Source organism: Eublepharis macularius, chromosome 3, assembly GCF_028583425.1.
Source record: "Eublepharis macularius isolate TG4126 chromosome 3, MPM_Emac_v1.0, whole genome shotgun sequence".
Classification (NCBI taxonomy): Eukaryota; Metazoa; Chordata; class Lepidosauria; order Squamata; family Eublepharidae; genus Eublepharis; species Eublepharis macularius.
In genome coordinates this window covers 22363072-22380361 of record NC_072792.1, presented here as the reverse complement: position 1 = coordinate 22380361, position 17290 = coordinate 22363072, and the positions used below count along the sequence as shown (strand labels likewise).

General features: G+C 45.1%; 1 protein-coding gene across 1 annotated transcript in view; it reads left to right on the top strand.

The window, feature by feature from the left end:
- The window catches only part of KLF12 (KLF transcription factor 12), a 312002-nt gene that overhangs the window by 122471 nt on the left and 172241 nt on the right, over nt 1-17290 (top strand). The window contains exon 4 of the mRNA XM_054973520.1: nt 3693-3782. Coding sequence (XP_054829495.1) covers nt 3693-3782 — 90 coding nt within the window. The remainder of the gene's footprint in view (nt 1-3692; nt 3783-17290) is intronic.

Below are 17290 nucleotides of genomic sequence, written 5' to 3'. Positions count from 1 at the left end.
CCTGTAGGGTTTTTAAGGCAAGAGAAGTTTGCCATTGCCTGCCTCTGCATAGACACCCTGGACTTCCCTGGTGGTCTCCCATCCAATTTCAAGCCAGGGCTGACTCTACTTAGCTTCCAAGATCTGATGATTCATATTTATTTATAAAGCTGTCATTATTTGGTTATTTATAATGCTCTCATTATTAAATACTACATGCCAAACTGCATGATAATTTTATTACATTGATATTTAATGTACTTACATATAGGACTTCCTACTGTCAATCTTTGCAGGAGGACGGCCTCAAGCCCTGGTTCCTGCCAAAGCTCCCGAGGTTTCCTCTCTGCACCCTTGTAGCTTAATTTTATCAAAAAGCTGGTTAAGTCAAAATGGCTTCTCTTCAGTGCTTTATGTGTGACTGCCCTTTCCTAGTTGAAGACGAACGCAAGCCCTGATTAAATTTTTCACTGCGGCTGATGGTTCATGTAGATGCTAGACCTTTCTGCTGTGTCCCCCTTTCTTGTTACTGCAACAAAAGGGCAGGACCTCTCATTTGAGAAATATGCTTCCGGACAACACAAGGAAAAAGAGAGAGAGCTGGGGAGGAGGGAGACTTTGCAAAATGTAAATGTGTTAAATGGCACGTGAACCAGTTGAGCTCCTGTGATTTATGGCTTGCACAGACGTCAAAGGCTCCGGTTAGCTTCTATTTAGTGGTGGTTGAGGTGGTGGAGGGACTAATGAGTTCATTGCAGTCAGTGGAGGAAAATGGTTAAAGGAGATCAGCTGTAAATTGGTACAGAGCACTAAAAGGGACATTAGCCTCTAATCAGATTCCAACAGTTCATTAACCTTCCTGGTTTGAGAACCCTTCTTTATCACTCATTCCTATCATGCCCTCCTTCCCCCTTGACTTTGTGTGGGAGGCAGCCCCTTTCTCCCTTGGGCAAGACCTCCTCGGGGGACTCAAAATCACATCAGCTCATTCTTTAACTACAGACAAAGCAAGCTAAGGCAGGCCTGCACAGCTGGTGACCCACCAAGCTGAACACAACACATCAACTTAGTGGGAGAGTGATAAAACTCCTGCTTGGATCTCCAAGGAGATGGAGAATACTGGTCACCTGGCAGGCCTGAATACATGGCTGGTGAAGCTGCCTTTAACTGGGTCTTGGCCAAAGGCATGCTTTATTTTAGCAGGAGCTCTGTCTTGGAGGAAAAATCAAACTCACAACTGCTCACAACTTGCAAAAGAGACTAAACAGAATGAAAAAAATTGGGTGTCATTGAAATGAGAATCTGGCTGGCTGGCTGGCTTTTCTGCTCCACCCTAGGCTAACAGCCAACTCCATGATGTCAGGCGACACCCTAGAACATGAGAGCCAAGCCCGATAAGCACGCACGCACATTCTCTCTCTGCATTTTCCCTGCATTACTTTTCGGGGGATTCTTAGTGATGCGTTCCACAACAAGGATCTGTTACTCAAAGTAAAATATTAACATGTATTTGTTCAGTTTGCCTAATTTGTTCCATAGGAGGGGATTTAGGCTTAACTGTATCTGTTAGTGTGCTCCTGAACAGTTCTTAAGGTTGGCAGCTGGTGGCTAGAACCCCATGGGAGACTTGAAGGGATAAGAACGTGGGGGTGGGGCACTGTTGCTTTGATAGCATGATGTCAGTTCCAGGATAAAACGGGAAGTGATGTTGCTAGGATTCATCGGAAACTCTATGGTTTTAATGTAGAGCTTCAAATGAATCCTAGAACATTCGATGCTATAACTTCCAGGTTTACCCAGGAAGTGATGTCACGCCATTGGAGCAATGCCAGACACACACACATCCCGCCTCTACTGATTTGTAGAGAAGGTCAGGGGCTGCTGCTATGAAGTCTCTCACTGTAGCAGGAGACCTGGCAGCCCTAACAGGGTTATGCTTTTCTCCAAGTCCATTGACTCAGAGCTAAGCTACAAGTGATGGCTGATCTGGACACATGTTTTTTAATGTGTGAGGGATGCAATTTTACCTGGGAACTGTAGTTGAAAACAGTGCTTTGTCCCTAGCATGAGGAGGGGAAGAGCTTTTCAAAGACAGTTTTCAAAGACAGCCACGCGGGATCACTGTGGAAGAAGAACTTTAAAATTGATTTCTTGCAATCTCAACGGCAAGAGGAATACTAGACCCTGTCCCTAGCTTGGGGAAGCAGGGGAGGGAAAAAGCTGTTAGGTCATCTCTCTGTTGAGATTGCAAGAAAACAATTGCAAACTTTCTCTCCTCCAGTGATCAGTATCAATATGTGGATGACACCCAACTTTATCTGTTGATGGACGGCCAGCCAGAGGCCGCTCCGGACAGCTTGGCCGGGGCTTTGGAGACCATAACAAGATGGTTAAAACAGAAAAATTGAATCCAATGAAGATGGAGGTCCTGTGTATGGGTTGCGGATTGTTGGGTACGGAGATCTGGCTCCCATCCTTTTATGGGGCGCCTTTGGTACCAGCTCCATCAGTAAGGAGCCTGGGTGTGGTCTTAGATGCCTCCTTATCGATGGAGGCCCAGATCATGGTTCCGTCTTTGAAAACTGTCTTTGAAAAGCTCTTCCCCTCCCCTGCCTCCCTGTGCTAGGGACATAACACTGTTTTCAACTACAGTTCCCAGAAAACACTGCATCCCCAACACATTAAAAAAAATGGCGTCATTTGTAGCTTAGCTCTCAGAAGACTATAACTCTGCTTAGGATTGTGCTGTATGTCAAGCAAGCCATGAGTAGAAGTGGAGAAAGGGGTCAATTTACTCCCTTCCTTGTCATCTTTGCAGCCTGTCCGACCCATCTTGGGCCACTTTTTGTTTGTGAAGCAGTCCTGATTTTCAGGGGGGAGTTTCAGGCCAGACAGGCTGCTTAATGGAAGAGAAGATCGGGAAAGATGTATTCTACCAACACTGTAAAGAGTCCAGTTGTGCCTTTAAGATTAACCAACTTTATTGTAGCATAAGCTTTCGAGAACCACAGCTCTTTTCTATTGTAGCATAAGCTTTCTTCTCAAACACGGCTTCTCGAACACGGCTAACTCCTCTGGATCTCTACCAGCACTAACTGTGAACTCTTCCAATAGATCCAACCCATTGTCCAAGCACTTTCAAGCACAATCATGAGGTCTAGAATTTTTTTTACAAAAGATGCTTGGCAAGCTGAGGTTTGGGCTGTCCATTACACATTTTGCTTTTATTTTCATCATTTATAGCCCATGTTTCTCCTCAGTGGGGACCCAAAGTGGCTTACCACATTCTCCTCTCCTCCATTTTATCCCCACAACAAACCTGTGAGGTAGGCTTGGCTGAGTGTGTGTGACTGGCCCAAGGTTACCCAGTGAGCTTCCATGGCAGAGTGGGGATTCGAACCTGGTTCTCCCTGATCCTAGCCTGACACTCTAACCACGACACCACACTGGCTCGCCCTTCCCTATACTCTTGCAGAATCACAACACATGCAAAGGCCTGTTGATTTTTTACTTTTTTAATTTCGGTGCCCTCAAAAATGGACCTGTATCGATGTTTTGATAATATTCCATTGACACTGAATCGGTAATCCGATCCACGCAAGCTAGGCTAACCAATTTAAAAACCTTGAACTGGGAAAGAGCCCCCTAACCAATTGCATAGTTTGTCCTCCCATCCTGGCTCAAAGCTTATCCTTGGCTTTCTTCTCTTTAAGGATATTAACACATTTGGAAGCAGAATGCTAATGCTGGATGGGATGCCTGCAGTCAGAGTCAAAACAGAGCTGCTGGAATCAGAACAAGGGGTAAGTGTGGTTCCCCTGCACCATTTTACTTTCTTTGGGCTTTTTGAAAATATCTCTTTGCCTTGCCTGTTTTCCCCATCCTGTAATCCCAGGCGAACCCTCTGCAAAATGCTTAATTAAACCCATGGGGCAGCCATTAAAAGCAGGTGGCTTTTGGCGAGCATTCTTCTCCTGACGGGGCCCACCCACTGGTTCCTCACCCCTCCCTCCAGTTAACTTGGCCACAAGAAAGACTTTGCTGAGAAAGAGGAACTGCAAGACAGGTCAGTAATGCCCTGGGCCAGTTGTTTGCAAGCTCCGTCACGGGAAACCCTGGGGGTTTTGGAAAGCTTTTCAGCAGCTCTTCAGTGAGGTCGGTAATGGCAGGCAAACTTCTATTAAAGATAGCTGGCGTGCTGTAACCAATCTTCCTTTCAAAAGCGCAGCCAGAGGGGGATATTGAGGCTGGTGCAGGGCAGCGTTCCCCAGTCTTTCCAGACCTTGGATTCACGCAGAGATGCCGGGGCCATTCGCTGGCTGGTGGCTGGGGCAGCGCGAGGAGGCTGCCCGCGCTCCACACACCGCCCTGGCCTCCTGCCGTCCCTGGCCCACGGCTGCTGTGCCCACCCGGGGTGTGTGTGGCAGCGGCAGTGGCGTGCGGCTGGCAGCGGTGACGGTGCGTGCGCCTCCACCCCCAGCACCCCCTCTGGTGCCTCCTCCATCCCTGCGGCACCTGCGGCCCCCGCCTCATGGCCTCAACGGTGGCGCCGGCCCTGGATATAGATCCACTATCTTCTTTGAGGTGGTCCTTTTAACCAAAAAAGTACTCATGGTTTAATAGCTCCCGAAATTCTCCTCCTCTCTCTTGTTTATTTCTTTCCTGCTATTGTTCACCTTCTCTGTCACTTATCTTTGCTAGTCTTTTCTCCCAGATCCCTCCTTCCACTTTATTTTACTCCTTCTCTTTGACTCCTACCCTCTGTTTCTGTCACCGTTGGCTTTCTTATTCTGTCTGGGAAAAAGAGCTTTTTCAGGGAGGAGGGAATCCATTAATGTGTGCATGGAACATTGGAGGATGATGGGAGCATGGGTCAGCCTGGCTGGGATGGGTGAGAAAGAAGAAGCAGGAAGAAAGCTTTTGCAGAACAAGAGAGCATCTAAATCTTACTCTACTAAAAAGAAATTCTGCCACTGCAAGATGACCTTGCCTTGCTCTCCTGCTGCTGCCCTCAGAACCAAACTACCTGTTGTGTTTTCTAAGATTCTTATCTGAGTTCCCTGGGCCCAGCTTGCTTTCCTTACTGCCACCCAGCAGTTGCGAGTAACAATGTTTTAAAAGTTTGTTGCGTTCTGATTCAGCTTGAAAATGCGGTGTAGGTAGGAGCCTTTCCTCTCCCCGTTGCCGTGGTCCCGAGCTGAATCGGGCTACTGTAGAGTTTTAACATGCCATTCCCCGAAGCTGCTGTTCCCCAGACCCAAAACATTAGAAAATGTAACATGTGGTTCATGTGAGTGGCCCAAAGTCACACAGAGAGCTTCATAGCACAGCCGGGATTTGAACCTCATTCTTCACTGAGGTTCTGGATCTCTCAGGAAATCCTCACCTTACAGTTGGTATCGGGGAATGCTTTGTAATAATAGTCCTGCCACACTGGTTGCATCTGAAAACTGCTCTTTATTATTGCCGGTAGCACAATTAGCTATAGCAATGCTTTGGAAAAATAAGACAGTGGGTACAATGCAATCCTGGAGAATACGTTTATGGGACCACTTTATTTTGGGGGAAATGATAACGTAAGGCTCTCAGTATCTGGCATGGAAGAGTTATGAAACATTCCTATAATACAATATCTTTCAGAAAAGGAGATATTACCTAAAAATCCATATCACCACAAATTAATATATTGTAGAATAGGAACGAATTACCTGGTCCAGTTAGGTCATTAGGTACAGGCATGGAGTTCTCCAGATGCTTAGAGGATGAAAATATTGAGTGAAAAAAGGAAGTCATATTGAACTTGTTTGATCATTTGGTTGATATAATTGTTGAAAATGGTTGAAAAAATATTGTTAATGCAAAACGGCGACCTCCTTTTTGCATAATACGTGCAAACTTCATAAGGCTTGTGTTGTTACTCGGGTTTACTCACTATTTGTAATCGTGTCAGTTAGATAAGCTGTTGCATCGCTCGTTTTGTTGTGAAAACTGTTCAACATGAAAAACAGAAAATGAAAAAAAAAAACCCTGCTTCTTATATCGCACACAGCGTGCTCATGCTTCCTGCAGCCCCTAAGGCTGGAAATGTAAGAAAAGAAGAAGAACGTTGTAAGGATTTCAATGGGATCCTAACATGGACTTCAGTGTTTTGTATTTATTTATTGTGCTACTTGGATGTCAGATTGTTTTATTTGTTAGCCATCTCAAGCAGATCTCTGAGGAGGTGGCGCATTTTCTAATTAAACAAATACAATGGGGTCCCTTGATGAAGGTGTGCCTGACTGGTGGTCCAAACCCAGCTGTGTAAGACAGCGCAAATAGCTGAACGAAGTTCCTGTCTTTGCCTCCTGCTAAGAGTCAAGCTTCCCATAGTAGGATTCCCTCTGCCCCCCCATTCCGTACTCCACAAGACATTTGACCCTCTCACATCCAGAAGAACGTGCATGAGGTAGTTCATCAGAACAAGGAAGCTGCTACTGTCCTCCAACTGTACTCTGCCCGTCTCCTGGGCCTCCAGGGTAAATAGGACCCCTCAGATTTTGCACCACTAGTTCCTCCCTCTCAACACCCCAGAACCAAGAACAGCAGAAAAAGGAGGACTTTCGGGCACTCATAGTGTATGGCTGTTGACCTTCAGCCTGCTTGAACACATATTATGAAGTTTTGCACCGTGCTTTCATTAATCATAACATAGGGTCTGTTATTGCTTATGGTGGGACTCTTTCAAGGAGGCTGAAATGGCCGTTTTTCAACCAGATGACAACAGAGAAACCCAGTCCTGCCTGTCCATTGGACTGCTCCCCTCATGTTTCAAGTTAATTGGATCAAGGAGTCCAATTTTATGGGCCCCTGAACAAGGTGCCCCCAGCCATCTGACTTGTGTCTATTGTTTCTGCCCGGGGGCGGGGGGGATGTTTTCTCCAGAGAAAATAAACTACTAGCCAAACAGGGGAGAGCAACCACTGACCATAAGCCTCCAAATGCAAACAGAACCAACAAGCTCGATGGAACCGATGTCACACCAGAGAATCCAGCTTCGAGATCTGCCCCCCCCCACCTTTCAAAAATGAAAACCTTTCAGAAACAGAGGAAATGTAAAGCAGTTTGAAATTCTAAAACAAGCCAAGAAAAGGGAACACAACAGCACAAGCCTCTTAAAACCCTTTTAAAAGCAGAGTGCAAGACAAAGGCAAGTAAACCGTTTTTTAAATGGTTTACTTGCCTTCAGGAAAAAGGGGTGTATAAATCTTAACCCTCCCTATGAAGGCTGTCCACCATCCTGTTTTAAATGTGTTGTTTTTAATGTGCATGAATTTTTTAAATTGTATTTTAATATGTTGTCATCCGCCCTGAGCCCGCTCGCGGGGAGGACGGAATAGAAATCTGAAATAAATAAATGAAAGAAAGAAAGAAAGAAAGAAAGAAAGAAAGAAAGAAAGAAAGAAAAAGCTTCCCTCCACTCTGCAACCCCCTCAGACAAAAATAAACAGACACAGGAAAACGAGGAAACAATATTTTAAGACAAATGGTAGACCAGTCCTGGTGCAGAATTAAAGAACTAGTCAGTTCTGTACTCTTTGAGCTACTAAGGATCTGTACCTTCAACCTAATGAGAAGCATGGGTTGGGCCACTCTGGAAATAATTTCCATTTGGAAGTCAACAAAAAGGGGGGGAAAGGGAGGGGGTTAGAAATTGGAAAATGGGAGAATTGATTGTAATGTGAAAATAATTGATCCTAACCCAATAAAAAATTTTCAAAAAAAAAAAAATTTCCATATAGGGTTGCCAGGTTCCCCAGGGCTCAAAGTGGTGTCACGGTGTGTGTGTGATGGGAGTACTTACCTTATCTAGTGTTGGGGGCCAATTTTTACCAGATTGGGCAGTGGTGTGACCCCATGTTTCAACACCGTGCCAGGAATGGCGTCACTCCCAGTGCAATGTGCAATGTGGAAGCATTCTGGAGTGCATGGGCAAGTCTGGAAGCATCTTGACCTGTTCCTGCACTTTCCCACCCCACTGGCCAGGTGAGAGGTGGGGGGGGGCAGAGGCTGGCAGTGGGAAATCCCCCACCCCCACCAGGAGAATGGAAACCCTCTTTCCAGGATAATTTCAGTTGCCCATTCTCTGGCTGCCCCTATTCCTCTGCTTGCTTTTCTCCTTTTTGAGGAGGCTGCAGCAACAGGGAAGGAGGGGATGGGGTAGGTTGGGAAGAGAGAGCTGGAGGCAGTTGGATTTCAGCATCCAGGGACTAGAATCACTTTCTAAGGTTCGTGCAGGTCATAGTGGCCTAAGAACCTAAAAATAGTGATCTGTGAAATACCTTGTATTTGGGAACAGGCGCAAGCTCAGAATAAATAAAATTCACGAAGAGACAGAGATGCATTGAAAGATACAGAGATATACAAAGTTTCACAGCAGTGGACTGACAGCTCTATCAGCATGGAAAGCTGACAAGTTATAAGTGCCATACACATTTTCAGCACGCATTAAATACTTTTACAGGCAAAAGAACTCTAATGTAAGGGCAGTGATAAATCACATGCTTTTTCTTTATCTCTTGAGCTCCAATCAAAACTGGGAGTATAACTTGTTTATCTAACCGCACACTGTGTCCCTTGTTAGGACAGAACATGAAATTGTAACCTCTGGTGTCGTATGTGACAAGCGTTTTGCAGAACAAAGAACATGTTACAAAGAAAGAAGAAATGCATTATAATGAACTGGCTACATCAAGCTGCAGGAAGACAACACCATTGGGAAACTGGGCTCACCTGCCTCCTCTCCCTGGACAAAAAAACTGGCTTGTCACATCTCCCCTGTTTTCTTCCTCCATTCACACTGCAGTCCTATGCTGCATTACACCAGTCTAACCCATTGATCTCAATCATCTTAGGGCCAAGCTACACATGACGAATGACACTTGAACGGCAAGTGTATTTCTCCCTGTTCACTTGCCCTCCACTCAATCCATTTGCTGTTCAAGTGTCATTCGTCATGTGTAGCTTGGCCCTTAGACTGGAGTAACTCTGCATAGGGTTGTACTGTAAGCATCTTCATGTTATTGTGAGGTTTCTTTTTCTTCCGGGTTTGTAGAAATATTTTTAAAGTAGTTTTGCAGTTTAGTACTTACCGAGAGGGACTGATGTCTCACTTAATTCAGTGAGGTTTATTCCCAGGTAATTTGAGTCTCACCTATATTGACCTGAAAGTGCACCACTGTGTTCTGGGAAGGGCCTTTGGCTAGAGAGTCTTCTCGATGCTGCTTTCTCCTGTTTTGGTTTGTTTTACCCCGTATCCCATTGCAATATCCGCTGAATTAAAAAAAAAAACCTGTTATTTAATCATTCTGACCTTTTCCCTTTAATGTTTCCTGTCTAATGGACAATGATTATTCAGTTCACAGTGACAGAAAACCAAGTGATTTGCTTTCCTATGACATTTGTTTTGGATCAAGGTCATGGGTGGGGTGGGGGGAGATGGAATTTTTGTCCGGGGGCCTGTGATGGCTCTTGGGTCCCAAGGAGCCTTCCTCCAGCACTTACGCCACTAAAAGAAGACTCCTGAGGTTGGAGGAAGCTTTCAGACTTTGCTCAGTGGGGTAGTGAGATGGGGTAGCATCCACCTCCTTGTAAAATGGAAAAGAGTCCAGTAGCACCTTTAAGACTAACCAACTTTACTGTAGCGTAAGCTTTCGAGAATCACAGTTCTCTTCGTCAGATGCGAAGCCGCATCTGACGAAGAGAACTGTGATTCTCGAAAGCTTACACTACAGTAAAGTTGGTTAGTCTTAAAGGTGCTACTGGACTCTTTTCCGTTTTGCTACTACAGACTAACACGGCAAACTCCTCTGGATCTACCACCTCCATGTATACTCCTTGTCTACTTAGCCCAGACAAAGTTTATGAATAGATAAAAATCTGAGAGTGGTTATTTCTGAACAGCCATTAATGTATTTCTGAGTCCTATAAATAGGGTCTGGGGTCTTTGGACACTTCATGTTAGTTCTCGAACATCACCCAAACTCATGGACGTCTTGATTTTAAGGATTTGAAGCCATTTAATCCCATTGGTTCCAGTGAGAAAAAAAGTGCTGTAAATTTAAGTCATTTATTTGCCTTAATTTGGAATGCCTTCAGACTTTTTGAAAGTTCTGCCTGACCCCTTTCGCCACAGCTAGTGCTTCTTCACAATGCCTGGAAAAGAACTTCCATATATAGGCTGGGCAGTTTTCCCATGGGAACCAACAGTGAATGTTTGCAAGCCTTTGTGCCCAAAGAGAATTTGAGAACCCGAGTACATAACAGGTCCAGGCAGCTTGCTGAGTGAGCTTCCTGCCTTGGTTCAACAGGTTATTGGTTCTTACTTGGGGAGGGAGATCTCTGAGAACAGGCAGGAAATCTGTTCGCAAGCTGCAGCTTTCCCAGTCTAGTCCTGAAAATGAGAAACTGTGCAGGTTATCTGGTGGTGCTTGATTGCAACATCCAAAAGGCTGGGAGTTGACTTGCTGGTAGCTAAAACTGCCGGGTAATAGTTTGGTAGAAGAAGTGCTCTGTACAAAAATATGTCTTATAGGCTGGGGCTGAGGCTCAATGCATGCAGAAGGTCCCAAGTTCAACTCCTAGCATCTCCAGTTGAAAGGAACAGGTAGCAGCTGATGTGAAAGACCTCTTCCTGACCCCCCGGAAAGCTGCTGCCAGTCTGAGAGCCGAACCACATGATACGAATTACACGCGAATGATACGAAAACATACTTACACGTGTTCCAACTACATGCGCCAGGACTGCAGGACCTCCATTGAACCCGTGTTCGCGGTGGCACGGGTTTTCTCCGCGTACCTCTAAGATATCCCATCGTGCATCTCCATTTTGCACAGATAGGAAGCGGAAGATATAAGAAATAAGGACGCTCTGCATTGCCGACTTACTGATCGTGACTGCGTACACGTGCTGTCACAGTTACACTAGAGCAGAAAATTTTGAATGAGTGCCTGGACCAGGACACCTGCTCATCAATAGAATGCTGGACAGTTGCATTTGGGATAAGACAGGACCCTTGACACTCGCTCAGTCTCGTGTAATTCGTATTGTGTGATTCGACTCTGAGTTGACAAAACTGAACTTGATGGAGGCAGCCTCGTGTGTGTTCACAGTGAAATTTGCCTACATGCCATAAGGACAACTCTTTGAAAGCCCATACACTAGCAGTAATTTGCTATCTCCCTTTTTTACACACTGCCAGAGCAGTTTAATGCACCAAACACTGTAGAATGCTTTGTCTCCCACTGTTGTTAGAACAGGCTGCTGGGTGAGAACAGACTTTCCCCCTTGATGTCTGCCTGAAGCCTTGTAGGAATACAAAGAACATAGTCACCAAATTTCTCAGGTTACCCACCATGCAAGCACAACACACCTGCGTTGCATATTTGTAAAGCACGACACACAAAGCTGTGGTCAAAGAGATTGGATGGGTGTGAGCATTAAGTATTGTTGCCTTGCAGTCTGTGAAATGACAGTCACTTTAATATCTCCTCTACCAGATAAAGTGGTAACTGTTCAATTTGATTTTTAGTTCGTCTTCATTATACTTTTAAGTATTCTTGTTCCTACCTCCCCCTTAGAGCTGTCTTTTGTAAACATTTTGCATCTTTCATCTCGGCTGGAAAGGACTTGAAAGACTGATATTCCTTTTATACCTTATTGGCATTTTTGTTACTTTCTTTGTGGCGATGATTGCGCACATAAGTTATCTTTCAGACCTCCTGATACTGCATTTTGTCATCTTTATTTCATGCTTGGAGGAGACATTGTTAAGCTGTTATTTAGAGATGCTTGCATTGTGTTCTTGGAACTTATGTGCCTTGTTATCGCAGCAGAAAATCATTAATAAATGTACCTTACGGCTGAGTATGTAAGGACTGTGTGAATAGATGGCAGGACCACCTTTGGTTTGGGATGTCCCATGTACTGACCCTTCTGGGCTGCACAGCCATGATTCCCCTTTCATCAGCAATATGCAGAATTATTTATTTGATTCTGCACTTAATACACTCCTGCATTCCAAATCACAATCCTGCAGTGATAATTTCCACAGTTAAGGTAAAAGTTGGTGTGTGTTTACATTAGGGACATTAGTCCCATTCAGTTCATTGAGACTCCTTGAAAAGTATGTTTTAGAGTGGCAGCTTTCCATCAGTGGACTCCTGCTGACCCTTTAATTTGTTTCCTGAACCATCTTCCTTCCAATTGTGGCATTTAGACTTTTGGCTACTGATTTTCTAGGAGGCCCACCATTTCTTCAATGGGGCTGTTGATTTGTAATGTTGCTTTAGGGCAACAATCAAAAGGAAAACAAAACGAAAGTGATGCACTTGCATTTTATTGCAAAAACCAGAAATCAAAAGTTTAAAAGCAGATTTAAAAAAAAAATATTTAGTCGGAGATGAAATGCAATCTTAACCACTCCCCCTACCCTATGACCCCGGGACGAAGTGACCCACCCTCCAGGTCTTGGTTGGTTCTCTGTTCCACAAGACAGAGTACATAGACCCTGACTGACTCTCTCTCTCTCTCTCTCTCTCTCACACACACACACACACACAGAAACTACAGTGCTGCAGGGTAGCTGGAGACAGTGTGAAGTGAGAAGGTTCAGGTGATTTGCAAAAGAAGGATTAGTATAAGATGACAAAAAGAGTAGGTTGAGAAGGGCAGATATGAAATGAGCAAATATTGGCTGCTGAAAAATCCAAACGGGGAAGGGACCGCTTTGTTGCCCATCAGGTTTTTGCCAGGGAAATATGAGGGAGCTGCCAGGAAATGTAGGCAAATCAAAGGGATGGTGTTACCATTGCATTCCCCTGTTTGTTTGGGTTGAGTTTGTGGGGACTTTCTCTCGACCCCCCTTTTTTCCCTTGTTGTTGCCATTGCATTTAAAGCCAGTGAAATAATCATTCGCCAGATTTTTAAATGATGATGATGATGATGATGATGATGATGAACATTTGATTTATATACCGCCCCTCAGGACAACTTAACGCCCACTCAGAGTGGTTTACAAAGTATTTTTTATTTTCCCCACAAAAATCACCCTGTGAGTAGATGGGGCTGAGAGAGCTGTGACTGGCCCAGCTGACTTCAAGTAGAGGAGTGGGGAATCAAACCTGGTTCTCCAGATTAGAGTCCTGCTGCTCTTAACCACTACACCAAACTTTTTTGAGAAGACAGGAGGGCAACACAGAAACACGCCCCCCCCCCCTCCGATAGAACTGGTTTTGCTGCCAAACTGTTGCAGTTCAGGCTGCACTTTTCTTAACGTGGAGAATTCGCCACCGACTATGGTTAATAGTCAAATCAAGATCTGAAACCGCGGCTTGAAGTTGGTCTAGTGACTGCAGAGACCCTTAAATATGGTTTTGTATGATGTATGAGTGCATATTCACATATTCTCTGGTGATGTCCTGGCATAAACTCCAGCTGCAGAGATGTCTGACTGGAGGGAAGGTGATGAAACCCATTTGTTGAGACAGACCAGGATTTGATTGATCATCTGCAAGCTGAAGCATGCTTTCGCAAACTAACAATGGTTAAAATAAACCCTGGGCCGTGTTATGTGTGCATCTGGCCACCGTCTGGATTCTGCACTATAACTGAGTGAACAGATGCTACCCGTTATGAAGCAAGTTAGTAGGAAGCGTGGATCGAGCCCATTTCAGGACTTGCAGTTGGGTCTAAAGGATCATACTGTTTTTATTCACAACTAGAATCATTGCTAAAGTATGCAAGGCCACCGAGCATTGTCTTAATTTATTTATATTTCTTTATGTTTACCCCACCATTCTCCCAATGGGAATCCAAAGCAGATAATATTGTCCGCCTCTCCTCCATTTGATCTTCTTAACAACCCTGTAAGGTAGGTTAGGCTGGCCTAAGGCTACCCTGCAAATTTCTATGGCAGAGTTGGGATTTGAACTTGGATTCCCTAGATCCTAGTCTAACCACTATACAATGCTGTCTCTAATAATGTCCTTGCTCATCTGGGAAACCTCCAGGCATGTGTAAAGAGGTCTGGGATAGCCTGGGGGCAACACCAACCTGAGCTAGACCTTTCACCGCACATTGTTTTTAGACAAACCTAGAACTCAGAAGACCCTGAAGGCCCCTGGAATCTACACAATAATGATTTGCCCCATAACCAGAATTTGGGAATCCAGCCTTAGCTGGAGAGGGGTAGAATAGAATATGAAGCCATACCGTACTTCGCACTTGAAGGTTCTCAGCTGAAGCCTCCATTGAAAAATGCCTCAATATAGTTACCCATTCACATCCTCCCAGCATTTCAGTGATCAGGTTGTACGACTGGGAATTAAGTTCTGAGCACTGACCTTCGACGGTAAACCTGATTAACAGGACCTGTGGGGAACGTGAGAACTTTGTAATGTGAGAATTGGCGCTCATTGGGAACCCAGAAGAGCTAATGTAAAACCTCTGCAGTAATTGAACTAACAACAGGAAAAGATCAAAACAGTCAAAATATCAAGAAATAACAGAGAAGAGATGAGTTTTGAAGCATTTCTTTAACCTGAACAAAGGGGAGATCTTAAAGACACAAAAGAGTTCTAAGATATGAGCTTCTGAGAGTTAAAACTCCCTTTGTCAGATACAAGTAGACTGTCAAAAGCTTATACCCTGGAAATCTTGTTGGTCTTTAAGGAGCTGCTAGACTCAAACCTTGCTCTTCTACTGCAGACCAACATGGCTACCCACCTGAAACTATTTTCATGAAAGGAGAAGACCAGTTGAATATTGAAAGGGACAGAAATCCACATATAAAATATCGCATCAGGGAGAAAATCACAGTGGAGTTAGAATTTGGAAAGAAGGTATGCACAAAGAAGAGAATAGAGAGAAAGCAATAATACTAATTTTAATGGCATCTAACTATCTGGCTAATTTATTAATTCCCAAATACTGGAAAACTTTCACTCTGGCTCACTTCTTTGTTTTTCTCTCAGCACTTTTGGAAGGGAGAGATCATGTTGTGCCATACCAAGAAAAATGTATATGCTCCTGTGCAAGTGGGGAATTTGAAACCATTGGGAATGCACTAGTGCATTGCCTCTTCTGTGCCAATATAAGACATGCATTTATGACTTCGATCCTCAAAAAACCGTACCCTGGTTGATCAGAGGAATTGTATACTTCCCTTCTTCTACTGCATCTTGAGCATGGAACTATGGTTAGGGATGCTAGATTCTCTGCAGCTGCTAACAACAACAACAACAACAACAACAACAACAACAACAACAACATTCAATTTATATACCGCCCTTCAGGACAACTTAACACCCACTCAGAGTGGTTTACAAAGTATGTTATTATTATCCCCACAACAATCACCTTGTGAGGTGGGTGGGACTGGGAGAGCTTCTAGAAGCTGTGACTGACCCAGCTGGCTTCAAGTGGAGGAGTGGGGAATCAAACCCGGTTCTCCGGATTAGAGTCCTGTCGCTCTTAACAACTACACCAAACTGGCTCTCAAACTGGTGCCAAACTGGCACCAAACTAGGGCTGTGCGCTTCAGTATTCGCTTTGGGTAAAAATACCCAAAGCGGAGCCGATCCAGAAAGATTCTGGATATTCAAATCAAGGCCAGCATGCTGGCCCCGATTTGGAAATCCAGAATCAAAGCTTTCTGAAGCTTTCAGAAAGCTTCAGAAAGCTTCAGGGCTGAGGTTAAAGGGCCCTGCCGCTGCTTGCAAGCAGTGGCGTGGCCCTTTAAACATCATCCCACCCCACCCCCACCTACCTTGTTGGTGGAAGCTGCCACCGCCTGAGCCTGCGGGGCATTGGGGAACACTGGAGCTGCCTCCTCCGGTTCTTCCTGCCCCTCAAATGGCTGCAGCACACCGGCACCACAGCGGCCATTTGAGGGGCAGGAAGGGCCGGAAGAGGCGGAGAAAGCCACTCCTGCCTCTCAAATGGCCACTGCGGTGCCAGCGCGCTGCAGTCATTTGAGGGGCAGGATGGGCTGGAGGAGGCAGCTCCAGCCTTCCCCAACACCCTGGAGGCTCAGGCGGCGGCAGCATGAGGCTGCAACAGCCTGGAGCCTCCAGGCCATCGCAGCAGCCTCGTGCCACCACCATCTCCATGGCAGCAGTAGCACAAGGCTGCTGTGATGGCCTGGAGCCTCCAGGCCATCATAGCTTCATGCCGCTGCCGCTGTGGCGGCAGCAACCCACAGCACAGCTGACACTCCTGGTAAGTGGATGGGGGGTGGAGGGGTTCCCCAAGGGGGTGGGAGGTGGAAGCGTTGCCCCAGGGGGGCGGGGGTAGGGGTAGGGGAGTTGCCCCCCTCACTTCAGTGTGCTCCGAATATTTACGGAGCATACCGAAGCAAGTAACATACTGCTTCAGAATTAAGGTATTTCCGAATTTTTTTCCTGCTTCGGGTAAACCGAAAGCAGGAGACCCAAATCAACCCCCTCCTGCACACCACTACACCAAACTAGAGACTACTGTAGTTCACTGCTGACTTGGTGGTTTATATTTTTATCTTTTATATGTAATAATTTCTTGTATTTTTACTATTATTTTGCTGGTCAGCAACTGTAATAAACTATTGATAGAGAGGAAACAGTGAAGATAAGGAGAGATCTCAAGGAGTCTTGTGAGGCTAGAAGTTTCAATTTCATAGAAAGCAGTGCTGTAGGCCAGCAAAGAGCTCATTTAGAGGTGCAGCATTGAAGCAGAAAAGAAGAAGAATCAACTGAGACGAAGGATGGAGAGGTACTCTGTTCATACTGACAGCCTGGGAGATACAGGAGCAAAATACTGCAAAACTTGACACAGACTCCGAATAGGATTTTGGTAGAATCACTGAGTAATGGACAAATTTGTTAGAAAGAGGACAGAGAACTATCCACAACCTTTGTGAGATCTGTAATCTGAGTAAACAGGAGGACCAAGAGCTTTCAGGTTGAAGAGAAAACAAAGAGTGATGCTGCCAATGGGAAGAGAAAAGCAAAGATTAAAGTTTTTTTGGGGGGGGAACAATAAATTCTGCTTTCTGTATGTTGTGTTTGAAGTAACAATCTGACCCAAGTAGCTATAAAACAAATGGAGATGTTGGTAGGAAAAGAGGGAGAGGGGGAGGAGGAGAGAACTGAAAAGGTTGGTTTTTTTCTTGGAGCTGGAGACAAACATCCTTTGTTCTGCTGAAGTAGGGTTGCCATTTGGTGAATCTCACACATGGTCCCACAATGCCATCATTTCCAGAAGTGACACCGTTGTGCCCGGTGGAAGCATAACTGC